The sequence below is a fragment of the Sturnus vulgaris genome, chromosome 14, assembly GCF_052056855.1.
Source record: "Sturnus vulgaris isolate bStuVul1 chromosome 14, bStuVul1.hap1, whole genome shotgun sequence".
Lineage (NCBI taxonomy): Eukaryota > Metazoa > Chordata > Aves > Passeriformes > Sturnidae > Sturnus > Sturnus vulgaris.
This window is the reverse complement of record NC_142256.1, coordinates 9,189,025-9,209,894: the sequence shown is the minus strand read 5'-3', so window position 1 is coordinate 9,209,894 and position 20,870 is coordinate 9,189,025. Positions and strand designations below refer to the sequence as shown.

The following is a 20,870-nucleotide window of genomic DNA, read 5'->3' as shown; positions in this document are numbered from 1 at the left end:
TTTACAGGGGCTGGTGATCTTCAGAGTCTTTGAGGAGCTGTCGTTGCTACCCCCAGGACAGAGAGCTGGCTGGCCTGAGCAGCAACCTGGGCTTTTTCTAAGCAGGCTGCAGCTTTCCTGGCTGCTCCAGGATGTTTCCACTGGGATGGATCAGCTGGATTTGAAAAGAGCATTTGCCTGATGATGGCCTTGGCCATGGAATTGTCTCACTGTGCCCAGCAGCTCCTGGTCTGAGCCCTGTCCCTCCTTAAGGGAGGTCCCTGTGTGCCCTGTGCTGTGCCATGGAGTGGAGGAAAGACAGGTTGGTGTCACTGAGGGCTGCTCAGCACATCCATGGCTGGGATCAGCCAGCAGCAGCTGTATCCATTAACTCCCATTTCTGCTCTTTGTAGCTTCATCTGAGCTGTGGGAAACCCCCAGCCCTGGTGAGAACACAAGGAGCGCCTGCACCCAGACACCTGCACAGGTAACATGGCATTAAACAAACATGGAGCTCTTCCTCTGTTAGTCTTTTTTTGTGTTTAAGATCATCAAAGGTGAAAAGTCTTTTGCTGACAGTGTAACTTTATTTATTGCACTGATACTGTCCCATGGCAGGAGCACCTTAGCTCTGAGTGTAGATGTACCTTTTATTCACTGCTCTGCTGAAAAGGGGTTGCTTTAGAATCTTTCAGAATAATTACTGAATGCAGAGGGGCAAGGCACTCCTCATTCAAATGAGGTATTTAACTCATTAAAGCCTTTCTGTAAAGCCAGTCTCAGGCTGGGCACACTCAAAGAGCAGCAGCAGGAACAGGTTTTACTCGTGGCTCTTTGGCCAGGCCTGAAGAGCACAAGGCCAGCTGGACATCCAGCATTACCTGAGGGAGGGCTGGCAGCAGCAGGCAGAAAGGGGAGCCAGCCCTTTTCCTTCACTTGCAAAGATTCATGGAGAGGAACAAGACACCACCACCCCCTCCAGCTGGACACAAGATGTTTCCAGGACAGACAGACAATGATGCAGAGAGTTAGACTTGGGTTTATTTCATGGTTACAGGTAGTCTCCAGCATTCTTTGCCCATTAAACATTGCCTAGGGTCTATATTATGTGGGAACAGAAATACATGGCTGCAGCAGGAAAGCAAAGCAAGAACCCCGCGATAGAAGAGCACCTTTGGATTGCAGCCTGTGAGTCTCTGTGCTGTGCTGCTCAGACAACTACTGAATCATGAACACCAGTTTGAAAGAATTTCTGTAGTCCTGCAAGGAGCAGAAATTATAAATGGCAGGCTAGTCTGATAAGGAAATTTAGTCCATGAGTTATTTTCACACAAAGTTCTTCCATATAAAAATATACCAAGTTCTTGAAAATTTGAAGCACAGCAAATAAATACTTACAGCTGGTTTGGGGCTGAAAATACATCACCTCTGAGGTCAGAAACATTCTCTAAAATGAGCCTTGGCCCAGCCCTTCACTGAACTGGGTCCTGCTGGCATTTGCCAGGTCAGAAGCTGGGTTTGATGTAAGTTTTGTCCTTTGTGTCCGAGCTTCCCAGACAGAGGCAGGTGGAAGGTAAGGAGCAGTTCCCAGTGAGGTATTTTTGAAGTTCCCATGCAGCCTGTGACTCTGCACTGAAAGCAGCTGTGGGAGGGGTGGGACTGACATCGGGGTCATTCCCACTCTCAGCATGAGGAGACAGAGTAGGGTTACAAAGACCAAGAGGAAGAGGTTTCAGATGTCTTCCTTAGAGGTTTCAGATGTCTTCCTTTTGTCTCCTAGATTGCCTGAGGACTGGCTGAAGGGCAGGAGTTGGTCAAGAACAGCTGAAGTCCACAGAGGGAGAGCATCCCACTCTTCCGAGGGAAAAGTGAGTCCTTATTGTTTTCCCAGCCTTCCTCACTATCAGACTGAACCTTTTTTGGATGCAGAAGAGCAGAAAGTAAAGCAGTTTTAGTGGTTGTGAACTCCTTGGAGCAGCTCTGAGGTTTCTCTCACTCCTAAAAGAAACAAGCAGCTTGTTAGAAGAAATACACAAACCTGTTTCTGTTATGAAACAAAACTACCTCCCATAAAGCATCTCATTTAATTACCTACTTGTTTTCTCTTGTAGAGGGTCCAAGGGGAGCAGTGAGCCTTTCCTCTGTAGCAAACACTGTACTTTTTCATTTCTTTATTAATGTTTCATTGCATGACATTTCACTAGGTTGCAATGCACCCGGGTGAGGTTTAGGGATCAGTAATAAAATTCTGCTCTTTGCCAGTGACCTGAGCCTTTTGCTTTCTCAATCCTGCTGCAGGCAAGGTCCCCTTGAGGAGCATGCCAGGTGTGTTAACTGCATCTGCTCAGGCTGTCACAGAACTGTCCCCTGGCTGTGTGCCCCCGTGGTTGTGTCCAGGTGCTGCTGTGACCTTGTGCCTGCAGCCACCACCACCCCTGCTTGGCCATTTCTCTTTGTAACCTTGCCAAACTTGGCACCACGAGCCTTGCCTGTAACAGAAATAGCTTCTGCAGCCCTGTTTTCTGTTTTTACTCTGAATCACTCCCTAAAATGTCACCACTCTTCTGCATTCCTGGGTTTGTCACTGCCCTGGCTCAAGGTCAGTTTCAGGGATGTGGTGCTTTGTATGTTTTAGTAATAGCTTGGAGTCATTAATGTTCCTAATGCAGAGGAGCACAGCCCTCGCAAATCCCTCCTCACCTGAGAGCACAGCAGGACACGGTCCCTGCCTACCTGCCCAGCACAGCAACACCCCGGGGCTGGGGTTAGAGCAACGCTGCTGCTTTTGTTCAGGGTAATTACGTGCCAGAGAAAACAACAAAAGGTTTTATTTGTACCACACCCACCAATTACTGCCTGCACCCAAGAGCCAGGACAATGCCCTGGCTGCTATCAGTCACTTCGCTTTTTGCACTTAAATTACCGCGAGGGCATCTCTGAGCTCTCAGTTTGGGTAATACTTGCTTTGAAATTAAATTGAGCACTTAGGGACTGCAGAGGGAACAGTCCATCTCCAGGTAAACTTACGTGTTTCCAAATCTCCCCAGTCCTCTCAATGACAATCGTTTGTGATTTATTGACAGGTGATGTGACCTTGTAGTCATCAGACAGGAGACCCAGAATAGGATACTGATTCCTGTACCTGCAGAGAACAGACTGCTTAACACAGCCTAAACAAAGGCAAACCCAAAGGATGTGTTTTTAAAAAAGGTGAATAACACGTTACTTTTTAGTAATGATGGCTGTCACCCCAGGGGACTGACTGCCAGATAACTTCTCATGCTTCAGTCTGAAGAGCTCCTGAGAAAACCAAAAGCAAACACTGATGTGAAGTAATGTTTTCTGAAGTACCAGTTCTCTAAAGCCACAACAAAATATTTGCAGAAATTTGTCTCAACAGTCTGAAATTGCCCTTCCAGAAGGCTGACAGAGGAACAGCATTCAGTTAGAACAAATCTTCACCCCCTTTCCTGAGCCAGGAGAGGACAAGGGACTTCTTGCTAAGGTTCCACCTACACAGTACATGGAGGCTTAAACACAAAAACCCTTAGAAGAGAAATAACTTGTATTATTTTACCTCTTGCTGTTGTTTAATAAAAGCCTCTTTGTCCTCCAGCAGCGATGTCAGTTCGTGCAGCTTCATTTGCAGGTCACTGTTGCTCCCCTCTCTCCTGGTTATGTCCTGCTGGAACTGGCACAGCTGGGACTGCAGAACAAGGCAGGAGCTCTCAGGTGTGGGGGGCTCTGGGCAGGGCCCTCAGCACCGACCCAGGGCTCTGGGGGTGGCATTTCATTAACACCATCCAAAGTGAGAACCAGGGATTTTCAGATCAGGAAGTTGAGCCACACAGTAAATTCAGAAAATGCTAACTGGACTGAATGCTACCCAGTATTAATTTAATGATTTTATAATTCTAAAGCTAAACCAACACTGAACAGATGAATTGGCTTCCAGGAATGGAGACTTTTACCACTGATTTCCATGAGAGACATTTCTTACATACAGCTGTGGCTGAGATTCATTTTTTGTTTCCTATTGAGCATCTTTTGACTAATTTCTTATGTTATCAAGACTAATCACATTGATCCCTAATTTCTTCATGTAAAGAACAATTCATTTTTTTTAATCACAGTTTTATGTTCTACTATAAAGGTTTCAAACCATCACCAGTGCCTATGAGTAAAGTAACTGCACAAGCAGAAGACACCAAGAAGTGTCAGTGGTAGAAGTGTGCTGCTGTAACTGCACCCAGGCAGTGCCAGCAGAGCCCCTTACCCTGAGGCTGCGGATTTCCCTGTCCTTGTCCTCCCTCAGGTTGTTGATCATCTCCACGTAGCGGCTCGAGAGCTCATCTGTCGTGGTCTGCAGGCTTGGGCTGGAGCAGCTCTGCAGCAAAAAAAAACCATTCTTATTTCACAAACAGAGTTTTCATCATTGGTTTTGCTACACTGATCCCTCTGAGTCTGGGACTCAGCTATTGCACCCAGCCAGGTGAGCCCTCACCTGCAGCTTGAGGCTCTGGATCTCCTGCTCCAGGGCCCTCTTGCTGTACTCCAGCTCCTTGAGCTGGCAGTCCTTGTCCCCCTCGCTGAGCCGCAGGGACAGCAGCTGTTCCTCCAGCGAGCGGCATCTGGCAGTGCTGTCCCTCAGCCCTTGCTGAAAGCACAGGGGGAACAGCATCACACACACAGCAGGTATTCAGAGTACCCAAAAGTCAGCAAACTGCCCCATTTTGGCTGCCTGGAATGACACTGAAAATGTTTCTCCATTCACCTGCTGCTGACGGTTGTTCTCCCTCAGAGAAGCCAGCATTGTTTCATATTCTTTTACTTGAGAATCCTTAAAAGCCAAATCCTTCTTCAGCAAGACATTGTCGGTTTCCAGCTTCTGCAGGACAAAAGTCAAAGGTTTACAGTCAAAGCTGCAATTTTTCAGTAAACTCTTCCCATAAAGTGCAGCACACTCAGTCATTATAAAGGGATGCTTCAGAACTGAGAGAATGTTCAACATTCTTGAAACAGCACTGTGTGCCTGTGGCTTTGTGCTGGGTGGTGAGCACTGGGATTCTGGACATTGCCCTTCCAGTCTGTCCCAGAAACAATTTAAATAGAAGCCAACAAAGAAATCCAAACAAACAAAAACCACCCCAAAACTAAGCCCACTGCACAGACTCTTTGTTCTGTGCTCAAGTTCAAACTCCTTCAATTTTGCATTTTCCAGGCCAAAGCTGTCACATTCCCAGCCATGCTGAGCACTTGGACTGGTGTGGGGAACATTGCTGCTTCCCCAGTTGGAATTGTCTGCTGCCTGCATCCACAGCCACAGGGCTGGGATGGCTGAAGGCCAGAGAACCTCTGGAGCAGCCAAAGCCACCCATGTCCATCCAGCCTGGAAAACCTCTGGAGCTGCCAAAGCCACCCATGTCCATCCAGCCTGGAAAACCTCTAGAGCTGCCAAAGCCACCCATGTCCATCCAGCCCCCCTGAGGCACTGACAGAGCAGCCACTGCCACCAGCACAGCCACAGCCTGGAATGCCAGCCCTGGGAACAGCTGGATGAGCCAGGGGCAGGGAAGAACAGGACTCACCCCCAGGTCATCCTGCAAATGGCAGAGCTCCTCACGCAGATTCTTGAAGGTGGAAAGCACAAGTCTCAGGGATTTGTCTGATGTCTCTCTCATCTGGGAGGAGAGAAATTAAAAGGATAATTGGGATTAATTAGGCAGCTTTGTTTACAATATGCCTGACAAGAAGTAGAACAGAAACTGCTTCACAGCTGACAGTAACTTCTAAAACCATTGCACGTCCTTTGAAGTGCCCACAGTTTCTACAGGAAATATTTTCATTGCACTTTGTTCTGCAAATGCCAGTGTTCAGTTTCTGCCTTGTAACACAGGACAACACTGTTAAAAGTGGAAGGAACAACAGGGTAAGGAACTGCCTTTGTACACCAATAAAGGGGAGAATAAATGTGTTAATATTGCACAATTATTTGAGCTTTCAAAGCTTTGTGCTTATACTGATTTTTAAAAATTACTGCCCTGCCAGAAAAGGCACAGAGGAATGAGTCATGTTTGAGATCTGGCAAAGCTTTGGGCTTAAGGGTGAGGGAATTTAATTAACATTTTAAAAATTTAAATTAAAAAAGCTCATACAGCCAACTCCTCCCTTTAAAAGGAAAAAGATCCCAAAGATGAAAGGAGTCACCTGGATGAAAGAGAAAACCAGAAGTGACCACAGCCCAACACTGGTCTCCTTTGGAATGTTAATTTTAAAGCTTCTAATAGCTGTATATTGATTCAGGTGAAAACATAAATTGTTGCATTTCATTATAAACTTATAATATTTAAAAGAAGAAAAAGACTTGGACACACAAAATAACAGCTCAAGTTGTGACTCTCGTGGAAGGGCTGAATATTCTGTGCAAAAGCTGTGTTTTTTTCCTGTCCAGACAAAAGTGAAACCCTCCTGTGTGCTCCCTTACCTTGGAAGAATGAGCTCTCATGCACTCTATCCATATGGGGATTTATTCCCACTGTTTTTGTTTTATCCCCACTGGTGCCATGGTGTGACTGAGACTTCATTCCTAATGTAACTCACCTTTTTGTTTGTTTTGAAATTAAATTTGGAATTTAACTTTTGCCTTATGGTTGTGTTGATTTTATTGTGTAATACATTATAGAGTAGTTTAAAAGAAGGAAATTAGTCAAATGGTGAAATTTAGAATATAAAAACATAAGTAAAACCCCCTCAGAACTTTCTTAGTGCTAGAGGTTGCTGAATCCCAGAGGTGCCATGTGCATCCCCAGTGGGATTCTCTGTGTCCTTAGAGAAGACTCTGGGCATTCCCAGCTCAGGATCCTGGGCTGTGCAAACCCTTCCCTCCCAGCTCTGTCCTGGTGGCCAAGGGGTCTGAGAGCACTCTGGGTGGATCCTGACAACACCTGGTTCCCCAAAAGCCATTCTGGCTGTTCATCGTCACAGCTGTGAGGATGTAAAACCAGCTGGACACAGAGACAACAGGAAATGCCTGTTCCAGCTTTTTCACCTGCAGCTGAACCAGCATCCCAGGACACTGCCAGCATGAGGCCATGGAATATTTGGGGGTTGATGTCTATCTTCCTTGTAAGAAAAGCAAGACTAATTCCAGTTGGAAGGGATGGTGGAGGTTAGAGCAGGACAGCTGTGAACTCAGACCAGGCTGCTCCTTCCTAACTTCATTCCATTGGATTTTTTTTATTTTTTTTTTTTTACCAGGAAGTGATTCCAAGGTGCAGCTCCCAGGTAGGATCACCCTCCCCCTACCTGAGGGAGCCCAGATCAGGACACTCCTGCTGAGGCTGCCCTGGATCCTGCTCTGACACACCTGCCTGACAAAGGCAGCTCTGGTGCTGAGCTGTGCTTTTGGCATCTGCCAACAAATGGAACCATTCCTGTTGTGGTTCAGGTGTCAAGGGTTTTGTCCTGGGCTGGTTCTTCAGCTCCCTCCCTGCTCCATGCCCAGCCACGGGGTTGGGCTGGGAGCAGGTGGGATTCAGGCTCTGCTTCTGGGTTTTTAGCACCTCCTATTTGTGTTTGGATTTTAAAGTAAAGCCTTAATACACAACACAGAAAGATGAAAGGTCTCTGTTCTCCTGTCAGTGCTCCAAAGCCACGACAGTTTCCAGTGAAACTGCAGGAAAGCCCCAGCCAAGCTCAGTTGAGAATACACCAGTGGATTGTGGCACTTCCCTTAAAGCCACCATTGCATCCCTTCACTCTGGAAACAATGGGATGAGGGAACGCAGAGTGAAGGGTTTTATGTAGCAAGCTCCTCCTGTGTGTGAGCCAGCTCCTACTGCTCCCAGCTCCTACAGGCTGCCAAGCTCCCATACCTGCAGGAGATAACGAATCTGCTGCTTTGTTGCCTCAGACAGTCCTTTGGGAATTAATTCTTCAATATCTTCAGTCTAAGCAAAGAAGGGAGGAAAGGGGAGACATCTTGATTAAGAATTTTGCCTGGTAGATAGTAATGTGGTTTCTTCATTAATTACACAGCTCTGCTATGAAAAACATCCTTAGTACAAGGCAAATAAGAACAAAAATAGATCAAAGTCTATCCAGAAAACTTCCAAAGTCTTTTATATGTGGGGCATGTACAAAGTGAGATAAAGTGATACATGAAGCATATATTCAAATCCTTAAATTTAACATTTAAAAGCACTATTCAAACCAATCCTCTCTCAGGAATTAAGAGCTGATGCTACAACAACTCCTAGAAGCTTATAGTGGGACAAAACTTACTGGGCTGCCAGTAAACCCCAGATGACCACCAGGAAATGCTGCCAGGATTCAGTGGCATTTGCTTCCTGCAGGTGAACCCTGGACAGGTATTTCTGCCCCATTCACACTGAATGCCTTCAAAGGTGCAGCACCTGCTGCTCAGCAGCAGCTTCACTGGCCAGGGAGTGAAAGAGCCTTTGCAAAAAACACATTGTAAAAATGCAGCTACCTGTGCCAGTGAAACCATTACTGGAACAGCAGGAGAGACTTCCAAAATTTGACTCTCATACTGGAATAATGCAAGTTCTTGAAATTTCCTTTCAGTATTCTCACATTTGCAAATACCTGCCTGGCAGTAGTTTTCAGGCTCTGAATGTTTTTCCCGAGCAGGAAGCATTAACTAACAAAGACCAGCCTCCTTCATTTGGCTTCATTTGCTTGAACCCTCCCCCCACCGGTGTCAAGGGTCAGCCTGGCCTTACCTGGCACGTGAATTCGATGTCGTGGTTCCTGTAAAACACAAAATCCAAGGATCTGTTAACCCAAAGCTGCTTGAGAACTGTCAGGTTTCAGGCCCATATTCACCACTAAAAGATTATCTGGACAATACAGAGCAAGGAAGGATCTTTATCAGCTGAAAAGTGTCCTGGTTTAGGACACTTTAGTCACCCCAAGACAAAAAGTCATGACCTTCCCTCTGTGGAGGAGTTCCTGGGGAGGCTGGAGTCCTGCAGGAGCAGGGCTAACCCAGGCTGACTATCCCCAGTCCTTTGGGCAGTTATCCCAATTATGGGCACTTAACCCAATTACTCCCTTAATTGCCTGGGTAATGGTTTGCCCACAACTCTGCTGCAATGCGCTGCCCTGCCTCAAATGTTGACTTTCAGGGGTTCTGTGATGGTTAAATTCCCTTTTTCCCTACTCCAGGACCACTTTCCTTATTCAGCGACCTTGGAAAGCACCAGACAAGATCGGGAGTGAGGGGGAGGAAGGAGGGTGACTGAGGGGAAGGGGGAAAGGCCGTGCAGGGCACTGCCTGCTGTGACTCTCATTTCTTCCCACAGATGTCTGCAGGGCTCTGCAGAAAATGTGCTTAATGTTCATTTGGATGTAGAGACTGAGCTTTATGCCTGGTGGTCGCTGTCCTTTAATCCATGACACAACATCACAACAGGACAGAGGAAATCTGGACATTTGGCTTGTTTTTTCAGGACACAGCAATAGAATTGTGTCATGAAATACATGTCAGAGTGTGCTGTAAGTTCTTGTTTGCTCAATGTACAAACCCGTGTGGGATACACAATTCTTAAGCATCAAATTCAATAAATTTCCTTGGCTTACAGCATTTCTATGACCTCGGTTACTTGCAAATCAGATGAATGTGTAAAACATCCAGTCAATTCCAACTGTCAGGAAGAAACAAATTCACAAACAACAGCGTCCCTGTCAGCTGTGCAGTGCTGGATGTCTGGGACATGGGAATGACAGACCCAGTGGCAGTACCTTGTCCCGATTTTCTCCACGTGCTGCAGCAAGCAGCTGTACAGGTCGGTGCTCTTGCGGTGCAGCTCGGCCAGCAGCTCCCCAAAAAAGCGACAGTCCAGCTGCTCAGGGGTGTCCTGGGGGCAGCTCACCTGGCAGGAGACAGGCAGCACATCAGAACAGGATCCCTTCTCAGCATGAAAATGCTACAGGTAGGATGGATTTGGGTCTGGCTGCTCCTAGGAATTTGCAATTTATTTACACTTTTTTTGGCAGTGAGTCTTCCAGGCCTGCTGGTTTTCAATAAATTGTACAGAGAGGAATGACTTCCTTTAGAACAAAAAAAAAAGGTGAAGTCCTGCTTCCACAGCAGTGTCCTCTGCTCTAGGGGAACATCAGCCCAAGCTGAGTGTCCTGAGCTGGCTGATGGGAGTGTCAGGCTCTGGAAGGTTCTGCACAGGTCTGACACCGAGGTCCCCAGGGTGTTTGTCACCCAAACACCAACAGGGTGCACAGGAGGGACCTGCTGCACTCCCTCCCCAGCTGCACTAACAGGCTACAGGTACACCAGGAAGCTCCTTTTTGCTTCCACTGAATCCGTGTCAACAACTTTTGCATCAAATTGAAATATATTTGAAGGCCTGGTTGATCAGCGTGGGAGGAGAGGAGCCCTGAGCTGATGTTTGCCGAGGTTACAGAGCAATGTGTGCTTTCTCCCTAAGCAGAGGCTGTGCATCCCTCAGCGTTTGTGTACAGACTGACAGGTGAAACCCCGAGTGAATTGATGGCTCAAGAAAAACAAAACCAAGCGGCCCGGTGAGACTGAGCACAGGTAAACACCACGGGCTGATCTCAGTGCACACCTGAGCACAGGTCTGTGACAAGGAGAAATCCAATTCCACAAACAGCCTTTCCTCCTCAACAGCACTTGAGGAAGCCTTGGACAGTCCCAGACAGACACACAGACCGTGCTTAGTGACAAGGCTGCGGTGTTCAGAGTCCAACACAAACCCCTGGAGACGGCAGAGCCATAAAACCGCTAAAATAAAAATAATTTCCGGCGTTTCGCCTCCGCCTAAGAACAAACCGCGCCCAGAACAAAGCGTGGAGCCCTCACCAGCTCGGGGGGAGCCGTGCCCCTCCTCACGGGGTGTCCCCGGCACTCGTCGCTGCTCGGGCCCGGGCACAGCTCGCAGAGAGAGCCCGTCTGTGTCTGCTGGCACTGCTGGGCGAGCGGGGCGGGCTGGCACTGCGGGCACTGCTCCGCCGGGCACACCGGGAACTGCCGCTCCTGGCACAGGGACAGAAGGATCTGTTAGTGCTGGACACGCTGCATGGTGTGGGAAATAAACCTCATTAATTTAATAAATTAAATTCAATAGTGAATGAAATGCGGCTGCTGGCACTGCTGGGTGAGCGGGCACTGCTCTGCCGGGCACACCTGGAACTGCCACTGCTGGGACAGGGAGAGAATGACCTGTTAGTGCTGGACACACTGCACGGGGTGGGAAATTAACCTCAATAGTGAATGAAACGTGTCTGCTGGCACTGCTGGGTGAATGGGAGCAGTGGGCACTGCTCTGCCAGGCACACCTGGAAATGTCTCTCCTGGGACAGGGAGAGACCTGTTAGTGCTGGATGCTCTGCATGGGGTGGGAAATTCCTCTCCTGGGACATTAAAAGGACCTGTTAGTGCTGGACACACTGCATGGGGTGGGAAATTAATCTCAGTAGTGAATGAAATGTGTCTGCTGGCACTGCTCTGCCGGGCACACCTGGAAATGCTCCTGGGACAGGGAGAGAAGGAAGGACCTGCTAGTGCTGGACACTGCACAGAGAGGGAAATTAACCTCATGAATGTAATAAATTAAATTCTGTAGTGAATGAAATGTGACTGCGGCAGTGCTGGGTGAGCGGGAGTGGTGGGCACACCTGGAAATGCTGTTCCTGGGACATAAAAAGGACCTGTTAGTGCTGGAAACACTGCACGGAGTGGGAAATGCCTCTCCTGGGACATTAAAAGGACCTGTTAGTGCTGGACACTCTGCACTGGTGTGGGAAATTCCTCTCCTGGTAAATAAAAGCTTCTGTTAGTGCTGGACCCTCTGCACAGACAGGGAAATCAACCCCAATAGCCATTGTGACTGTGACAGTGCCTGTGACTGGCAGTGGTTTTGGATTTTTTAATAATCCAAACAAAATTGCTTTTATACCTAACTTTCATACTCCAAGGTTGCAATTCACCAATTTTCCTTCCAATTTGAGTAGCTGCCAGTGAGAAGCACAGGCAAAAACCACTTCCCAAGGTCAATGTCCCATTACACATGAAAATTTCCTTTAAAACTACACTCCTGATTTGACCTTAATCTAAACATAGCCCAGGTAACAAAAAACAGAAGTAAAACTATGGTTTCCAGGGCTAAACTCCACAATTTTTTAATATTTTCTTTGCACATCATCTGCAGAAAGAAAAAAGCTGTTATTTATAATTACAGTTTTTTCCTTTTCCACTTCAGAGATTGGATATCACAGAGAATTCAGCTGTCTAAAATCCAGAGAGGCATGAAAAATTGAGTTTTAAAAAACAAAGTAAAAAAAACCTCAGGCAAATCACTCTGAGATATGCTAAATTTCTTTTTTTTTCCCTGCTGGAAATGTTTCAGAGCAAAAAAATGGAGCAATATTTTTGCTATTGACAAAACACCAATTGTGAGATGAAATTTCAGACAGGTTTGACAAATACATTTTTAGGAAAAAAGTTAAGGGTTTATTTTACTAACTCTTGAAAAAAATATATCTTGGTTGTTCTGTTGTAAAGCTACTGCAAAAAACTAATTCACAGCCACTATTCAGATACAGACTGACAGTATTAGAGATATAACAGCAGTTTTCATTGTTAGTTAATAAAAAATTTTTAGGAAAAACACAGCAAATATTCCACCTTCTGCTCTCCCTAAATATTGCTCCATTTGCTTTAAGAATGTGTCCTAGATCACAACAAGGCAGTTCTCAGGTTGGCAGCTACTCCTAATAAAAATAAGAAAAAAACCCAGAACCAACCCAACCCAGAAACATCCATTTCCTGCTACCAACTCAGTTTTCTTCTTGCAATAGATAATATAAACACCAAACTTACTTGGAGAGGATTTAATAGCTCATATTTTCTTATTGTCTTTTCATAGATGACATTATTTCCAGGAGAGAAACTGGCCCCTCTAAGAAAAGGGGATAATGGCTCCTGTAAAACACATAAATAAAAATATCCATAAATCTTGTTAAATAGCAAACTCAGGATTAGGATAATTTTGACTAAAAATAGATAATTTAAAGGTAAAAATAGATAATTTAAAGGTATGTGAGATGTCCTTTAGTATGTGAACATGTGAGTGTGTGTCCATTTGGGAACAAAGTGGCTGTGCTTGCATAGGGACTATGTGAAACAAATACAGTAGAAACAGTAATTAATCAATATTAATAAAGATTTAACTGCTGAGAGGTGGGAGCTGTGTGCTCTCAGTGTTATCATCCCATGGAGGAGCTGGGGAAGGAGCTGAGGGAAGTCCAGCACAGTTTCCCTACCTGATCCGGGTTCTCAATAATGATCCTGCGAATGGTGCCCTGCAAGGAAGGAGAAAAGGTTCAGAGATTACAGCACCTCACCCTCCAACACCTTCCCTGGCACAGGAATCTGCTTATGGACATGGGCTGGAAATGCTTCGGGATCCACTGGCCACAATCACCTGGGGATGTTTTAAAGCCAGAGGCCTCACACCTCAAAAGAAATTATCCATGTACAGCACAGCAGGACACAATCCATCACTGCATTTTAAGAGCTGGGTTTTCCTCAATCCCCTCTCTGCAGGTGTGAGGGAATGAATCCATATTTTCTGTGAGTGCAGCAGAACAGGCTACAAATGAAAGCTGGATGAGGCTTCCTGGATCCCATGTCCCTGTTCCAGTCCACCTCTTTTATTTTTGGTTTTTCACATTACACATCAAACTCAGCTGGTTTGATGGAGATGCATCACACTCTTTTTATTTCATACCAAGGTATGAAAATTTGGATTTTGCTTAAACTCAGAAGTGAACAGGTAGAGGAGCTGCCCAACAGCCCACTGGGTCACATCCACAATTCCACAGCTGCCACCTCTGGGAATGATGCTCACATGGAGCATCTGCACATTCCTGAATGAAAAATGAGACGTGCCTCTTTAAATTACAAAAATCTGTCCCTGGCAGCAGCTTTGTTTTTAAATAGATTTCTTCAGGTTTTGCCCCAGCACTGTCTAGAAGCAATTGCAGACACAACAAATCACACATTGCTTCAACTCTTCACATCCAGGTCTTTACCCAAACAAGCAGAGCTCCCACTGAACCCAATCTAAGGACTGGGCAATCTGTCAGTTTGCAGCACACACCTCCAATTTTCATAATGAATCATTTCTTCCCCAAAGCCAGGGGGAAGTTTATGTTGCTGCAGTTCAATCTCAGACATTCTCAGCCAGGTGAGAGCAGCTCTGAAGTAGGTCAGGTTTCCTGTCAACTGTTGCATAAGTTTAGGAAGCCTGGAGCAGTTTTCCAAACCTCCCAATAGTGAATCACAACACCACCAGGAAAGAGAAACAGAAAAGAAACTGTTTTTACAGCAGTTAGAGCAATTAAGAAATTTCAAAATTAAAACAGTTGCAGAAACTTGGAGAGCTGCTCAGTGCTGCTGCCACCCCATGTGCCAGCAGGGCTCTGGGGACACAGCACAGAGAAGAGACAGCACAGAGAGGTGGAACATGCAGGACAGTCCTGTAGAACTGGAACTAAAAAGTGAAATACTCAGCAAAGGAATGGCCACTGGTCCTTCCTTCAGCCTTGTTGTATCCCAGAAACCTGGGCTTTTTGAGCTTTCTGTGTTTTCTGGCACTGATCCCCTGGAGAACACTGCTTTTGACCCAAGGCCTTGGAGATGGCTTCTAAATTTGAGTGATGGAGTTAAAATCACGGGTGTGTAGTTAAATAGAAGTGTGTACTTTCATATGGTGAAGGGTTTTAAATTTGAGGGTTTTACAGTACAGTAATAGGTATGGGACAATATGGAGGATTTTGGGTAGTGTTTCAGTGCTCATCTTCTTCATGATTTCAGGTAGTAGTGTCACACTGAGGGTCACAGGAATTTAGCTACTGGGTTAATAGGATAAATAATAGAGGCATTAATTCTCTGTTGGACTGTTTAGCTTTAAGAGGCCTTGTAGCAGCTGGATCTGGCTCCATTTTGCTCATTTCTAGCTGGTGCCTGGAAGTGCTGCTGAACTCTCTGTATTTTGATAAGATCCAATAATCAACCAAGCCCGAACACGAGAAAATCCGTTTCCTTCGTGTATTGTTTAATCCTGGCTCTGAGTGAAGACACAAGAAACTCCAGACAAAGCAGCAATGAAGTGGTGCAGAACATCACCAGCCTTACATAGCCTGGTCTCAGGGCAGGCACAGCCCGAGCCCAGGTCTGTGCTGGAGCACACGGAGCTGTGACACCAGAGAGCAGTGGGACAGCAGGGAGTGCTTCATTCCAGCACAGGGACAACACAGGGCCACTGTGTGACACTGAACAACAGCCCTGGAATTGGCTGAAAGGTTGGACAAACGTGCCAGGACTAACTCAAAGCCTACAGAGGAAAACACATCCAGAGTGTCTCAGAGGAATCAACCCACAAAGGAGCAGTCTGGAGCATTTTCAGTTGAAACAGACCTTCTTTATAATATTCACAGGGACAGTCTCATTGTATATGTAATATTATACAGAACCTAAGAATGCTTTGCCTGGATAAAATTATGCTTATTTTTGAGATACCCAAACTCTTTCATTTTCAAAGAACTCCTTTACAAACACGGATTTGCCTGCCCTCTCTCCCATTCCAGCCAAGCAGGCTGGACTGGCACAGGCTGGGAGGGGACCAGGAGGCAGAAAAGCTGTGTCTGTGCCAGCCTGGATTGCCCACACACAGCTCAGGGCTCTGCACAAGGAGGTGCCACCTCCGAGGCTCTGGAGCTGTCCCCAGCAGTGGGGACACTGCCATGGGAAGGGATCTCAGGCTGTTCCCATTTTCCAGCAATCCCAAGGGATGTAGCTCAGGCTGCTCTCTCCAAGCTGCCAGGAGATGCAATGTTTGGAGATGCAGCATTTTCTGACTGGGAGAAGGAAGGGGAAGGCGAGATTCCAAAGGGAAAGCCCAGGGCTGTTGGGGGTTTCAGTGGCATGACTGGGTTTGGAATTTATGACAGCCTGACCAGTCAGTCTGGGGCTGTTTTAAAGAATCACAGAATGGTTTGGGTTGGAAGGGATTTTAAAGCTCTTCCCTTCCAAACTTCTGCCATAAGGCTTATAAGGAGATCTTTAAAAGGTAACACTAAAACTTCCTTCCATGAACATTTTTGCTAGTCTTTAAGATTTTTAAATAAGACTTTTTAATTTTGGAATAAGCATTTGATAGATTTATCCTTACTGTGTACCAATTTTTATGAAGAAGCAAACAGTTCAGTCTTTTTTTTTTTTTAATTTCAACAGGTTACCCTTGGCTTCAGCCAACCCAGAGATGAAAGTTAGAATTTCATCTATGTCAAAGGCCTTTATCCACAACATAGTGTCTTACTAATTACAAGCAATCCAGTCATCTGCTCATAATTTATGAGTTCCAGTTGGCAGGTGAAATGGGGAAATGGCAGGCTGTGTTACAACACAGACCAACCCTAAAGCTGGTTAATATTACACCATTTTTTCATGGGAGCCCTTTGCACGTCACAGAACTGAGCCCAGCCACACAAACACCTGCCTCCCAAAATTTCTCACATGGATGGAGAACCTCTACAAAGCCTGTCAGGGTTTTGCCCTCTGCAAACATTTTATATGTGCCACTTCATAAATTATCTTTTCATGATCATGGAGGAGGGATTCATATACATAAGCCACACTGGAAGGGAATTTATTCCAAACATTTCTCATTTAGATCAAGCAGAGCAAAAATTGTTGTGAATTACTCCAAGAACAAAACAAAGTTACACCAAGAAAGTAAAAAAGCCCTGAATCCTGAACCACAAAAAGTACCAGCACAAGTGCTCTGTGCACACACCAATTTCAAATTCTCCCTCTCTCCAGCTCATTAAAAGTGTACATAAACACACCCCAGCCACATGACTGAGGACTAGCACCGTATCAACAGGGATATGCATGTCTGTGATTCCTAATCCACACAAGCTCTGCAGAAGTAAATTAAATATTGCTCAAAGACAGCCCTTTGCTTTACCAGCACTGCAGAGCTGAAACTGCAGCTCTGGGCTGCCACTAACCCCAAATTCTCCTGTTACTACAAACACCAATGCGAGTTTGGTATCGGGCCATTATTCACTTTACGTGACCCTACACAATGGGCTCAAAGGGCAACTGATCCACTCTTTGGGAATGTCCTACACCCCTCCCAGGGCTTCTCTGGCAACTCCCATTCAGCACCAAGTGTGCTACTTCTGTCTCCTCCCAGCTGACTTCCCTGTTTGTTACTGTTTTCTGCTTTAATAACTTCCTAATAATCTGTATTTGGCGCCTTCCTTCTCCACCACTGAAACTGCAACCCACACAGAGCCTGACTGAGCTACACCCTCTTGTCTTTAAAGTCTCGTCCAGCAAAACACTTCAGCAAGAAATTAGTTTTCATCAGCAGGACGTAATGGATTCAGTGACTAAAACAGATGTTGAAAATTAAACAACCTTCATAGAGCAGCGACAGCATTTGGGTCTGTAATCCTTGCTCATGTACTTATCTAGGCAGAGGAAGCCTGGGACTGCAGTGTTTATGCCAATGAATATTTAATTAATTAACTGCAATCCAGACTATCATCCAGCCTAGCTGAGCAGATCACTTATCTGGGAGGTGAGAGATCTGTGTTTACAGTCCTGCCCCACATCTTGAAGAAGAGGATTAAGGACACAGAGGGAATGGCTCTGCCACTACCAGCTCCTACAAAGCCAACGTTATCACAGACTCGTGCAGGCTGAAAAACCCACCAAGATCATCGAGTCCAACCATTCCCCAGCATTGCCACTGCCACACATTTTTGAACACTTCCAGGGATGGTGAGTCCACCAATTCCCTGGGCAGTGTGTTCCAATGTTTAACCATCCATTCCATGAAGAAATTTTTCCTAATGTCCAACCTAAACCTCCGCTAGCACAACTTGAGGCTGTTTCCTTTTGTCCTTGTATTAGCACAGCTGCTCACTCACTTCCCAGGATTTACATAAACTATCCTGGAGAGGAAGGCAGCCCTCAAACTATGCAAATACTGCTTTGAAAGGAATTCAGATCTTGTATGGGTCTTAATCCAGATTCTTTTTGACAGGTAAATATAACACGGGAAAGAAAACTCAGTAAGAGTTCACCTTGAAGTAAATGTACGTTGCCATTTGAGTACAGCAGAGCAATCCTATCGATGTTAATGATATTCTGCTGTATGAGGAAAAAATGGTTTGAGAATAAATTCCCATCTCCTTGCTGCTTTTGCAGTCAAATGTGTTCTTAAGCTATTGGTTTCTAGTTTTAATATACCATTTGCATGTGTTAAAGCGGCATTAAATTCCACCAAAACTTTCAAGTCGTGCCTCGGATACACACACAACAAACCTGCTGAACTGCATTGCGAGGGCTTTCCAAGCTTTCCAACAGCCCAGCCGCGGACCTTACTAAGCACCAGTGATTCAAAAAGAACTAATCAGCGCAAGGCTTGGTGTGGAATTTACACGAGCAGCTCCAGGGCAGCACAGCCCTCGGGGCCATCCCAGGCTGGGACGGGACCGCTGCTGGGCCGGGACAGAACCGGCAAAGGCGGCGTTCTGGGGGGAAATAAAAGGGTGGGAAAAGGTGGGAAAAGGGTGACAGCGCTCTGGGGCCGGTGCCACTGACCCGGGGACAGCCCGGGGAGGCTGCGGACGGCGCGGAGCGGCCACAGCGCCTTTGCCATGGGGGAAATGGACCCGTCCCACCCCCGGGGAGCCCGGCCCGACCCCCGGGCACACCCGCAGCTCCCGGGCCCCGGCTTCCATGGCCCGGACGGGAGCGGGTCTGGTCCGGAGCACCCCCGAGGGACCGGACGAGATCCGGGTCCCGGTCCGGGAGCAGCCCCTCATCCCGGCCAGGTCCCGGTCCCGGTCCGGGAGCAGCTCCTCATCCCGGCCGGGTCCCGGTCCCGGTCCGTGTCCGCCGTACCTGTGGCGGGTCGCAGCCGTGGCCGCAGTCCAGCGGCGAGGCGGCCCGTGAGGAGCAGGAGGTGCTGACCCGGCGGCAGCCCGGCCCGTAGGTGCGGACCCGGTCGTAGGGCACGTCCTGCTGCTGGTGCGGAGCGGGGTCCAGGCAGGGCAGCGGCCGCGGCGGCTCCGGGCACGGCGGGGGCTCGGGGCAGGCCGGCGGCTCGGGGCAGGCCCGGCGGGCGGGCAGGGTGCTGTAGTGCTGCTGCCGCCGGTAGTAATGCTGCTGCTGCTGCTGCTGCGGGAGGTGCGGGGGCAGCACGGGCTGCTGCAGCTGCTGCTGCGCCCCGAACATCGCGGCGGGACTGCGGGGCCGCGCCGGGGCCGCTCCGGCTTTACCTGCGCGGGCCGCGCCTTGGGCGGCCGCACCTGCGGGCGGGGAGCCCCGGCCCCACCCCGCCCCGGGCCGGGCCCGGCTGCGGCACCGGCACCGACATCGATACCGATACCGGCACCGACATTGATACCGGGACCCACACCGAATCCAACACTGACACCGGCACCGACATCAGTACCGGGACCGGCACCGACACCTGCCCAGAACGGGCTCCGCACCCACCGCGCTCCCGGTACAGCACCGCAGCAAAACATCACCAAGCACTGAGAGAAAAGCAAAGCCCCACGCTGTTCAATAGCCCTGTGCTGTTGTTCTCTTTACAATGTGTGTAAACCCATAGTTATCTGTTGCACAAATGAGCTTCAATGTTCTTTTCGCGGCAGGTTATGAACTTGGCCACAGAGCCTTTCCCACCCGCAGGAGCCGCGGTCGCTTTTGCCGGCTCGCAGGAGGCTCTGCCTGGAGCAGCAGCTGCCGAGAGAAAGGAGCACAGCAGCTCTGTACCTGCATCCCTGCATCCCTGTACCTGCATCCCTGCACCTGCATCCCTGCACGGCAGAGCACGGGCTGCCGGCAGTGACCAACTGCTCTGAGCATCCCAGCACGGTTTGGGTTGAAAGGGACCTTGGAGCCCATCCTGTGACGTGGGCAGGGACACCTTCCACCATCCCAGGCTGCTACTAGCCCTGTCCAACCTGACCTTGGACACTTCCAGGGGTGGAAAAGCCATAGCAGCTCTGAGCAACCTGTTCCAGGGCCTCACCAGCCTCAAAGGGAAGAATTTTTCCCAGTATCCCATCTAATCCCATCCAATGCCATTCCCCCTTATCCTGTCATTCCCAGCCCTGATCATTATGTATGGAATACCACACGGTTCTTATCTAGAAAGGATGGAGTTTGTTACTTATTCAAAATCTCATTCTGCAAAGAAGAATTTGAATTTGGTTTCTCAATCCAGCATATTTTAAGTTGGATTCCTAGTTAGGGCAAGCCCTAACTGAGAACATAACTTTGTTCTGCAAGGTCATGTAGCAATAACATAATTGTAGAATCTTGTGTAATGAATATTCTGTTAATGATAAACATGAAATTCTTAATTTTGTCTGTTTATTTCCCCTACATGCTTACTGTGCTGTAAGGCACATAGTACAGTCCACCACACAGAATAAAAACTGATTTATATAGTACCATGTTAGGGCAAAACACCTCTGAGGTGATGGAGCAATACCTCCTGCACTGTTCTACACTGGCCACTCATTGAAAGTTTTGTCTCTGAAATTAAAAAGTGTTCACCAAATCTGCTCAACAGGCATTTGGGAAGGTATGGATTTTAGGGTGAGTGCCTATAACAATCCAGTACTTTAAGGCTCTCTGACATCTGGAGACATTAATCACATACAAAAAATTTCACTTTTCCTCCAGGCATTAAACCCAAACAGACACCCTGCTTTACATAGGAGTGTTTATAAAAAGCATTCCAGGTAAACTCTATCCCACTGGTTACAAAGCAACTAAATGCAAAGAAAATCTT

The 20,870-nt window shown here is 47.3% G+C and overlaps 1 protein-coding gene across 3 annotated transcripts; it reads right to left on the bottom strand.

The window, feature by feature from the left end:
- Positions 1-1,002: 1,002 nt before the first annotated feature.
- POF1B (POF1B actin binding protein) lies at positions 1,003-19,297 on the bottom strand. 3 transcript variants are annotated; one of them, XR_015806695.1, is made up of 15 exons: positions 18,965-19,297; positions 13,303-13,341; positions 12,860-12,961; positions 10,841-11,014; positions 9,745-9,875; positions 8,724-8,751; positions 7,854-7,928; positions 5,568-5,660; positions 4,754-4,867; positions 4,484-4,636; positions 4,256-4,366; positions 3,557-3,685; positions 3,206-3,279; positions 1,378-3,121; positions 1,003-1,239 (listed from the first exon to the last, which is right to left on the bottom strand). XR_015806695.1 is itself a non-coding variant. In XM_088173077.1 (15 exons), the coding sequence occupies exons 1-15, from the start codon at positions 19,295-19,297 to the stop codon at positions 1,972-1,974; spliced, it is 1,677 nt and encodes a 558-aa protein (XP_088029203.1). In that variant the 3' UTR covers positions 1,003-1,971. The 3 variants fall into 3 exon arrangements, 2 of the variants coding, with proteins under 2 accessions (XP_088029203.1, XP_014741560.2); XM_088173077.1 differs by having other exon boundaries at positions 1,003-1,977; positions 3,007-3,121; XM_014886074.2 differs by having other exon boundaries at positions 1,003-3,121.
- Positions 19,298-20,870: the final 1,573 nt, after the last annotated feature.

What these genes read in the sequence shown, in the direction of transcription:
- POF1B (XM_014886074.2), bottom strand. Translation starts at nt 19,297, where the DNA reads ATGTTCGGGGCGCAGCAGCAGCTGCAGCAGCCCGTGCTGCCCCCGCAC. An exon ending in ACGGCTGCGACCCGCCACAG is followed by an intron (nt 13,342 to 18,964) that starts GTACGGCGGACA and finishes CCTTCCTTGCAG; the next exon opens with GGCACCATTCGCAGGATCAT. An exon ending in ACATCGAATTCACGTGCCAG is followed by an intron (nt 7,929 to 8,723) that starts GTAAGGCCAGGC and finishes TTCTTTGCTTAG; the next exon opens with ACTGAAGATATTGAAGAATT.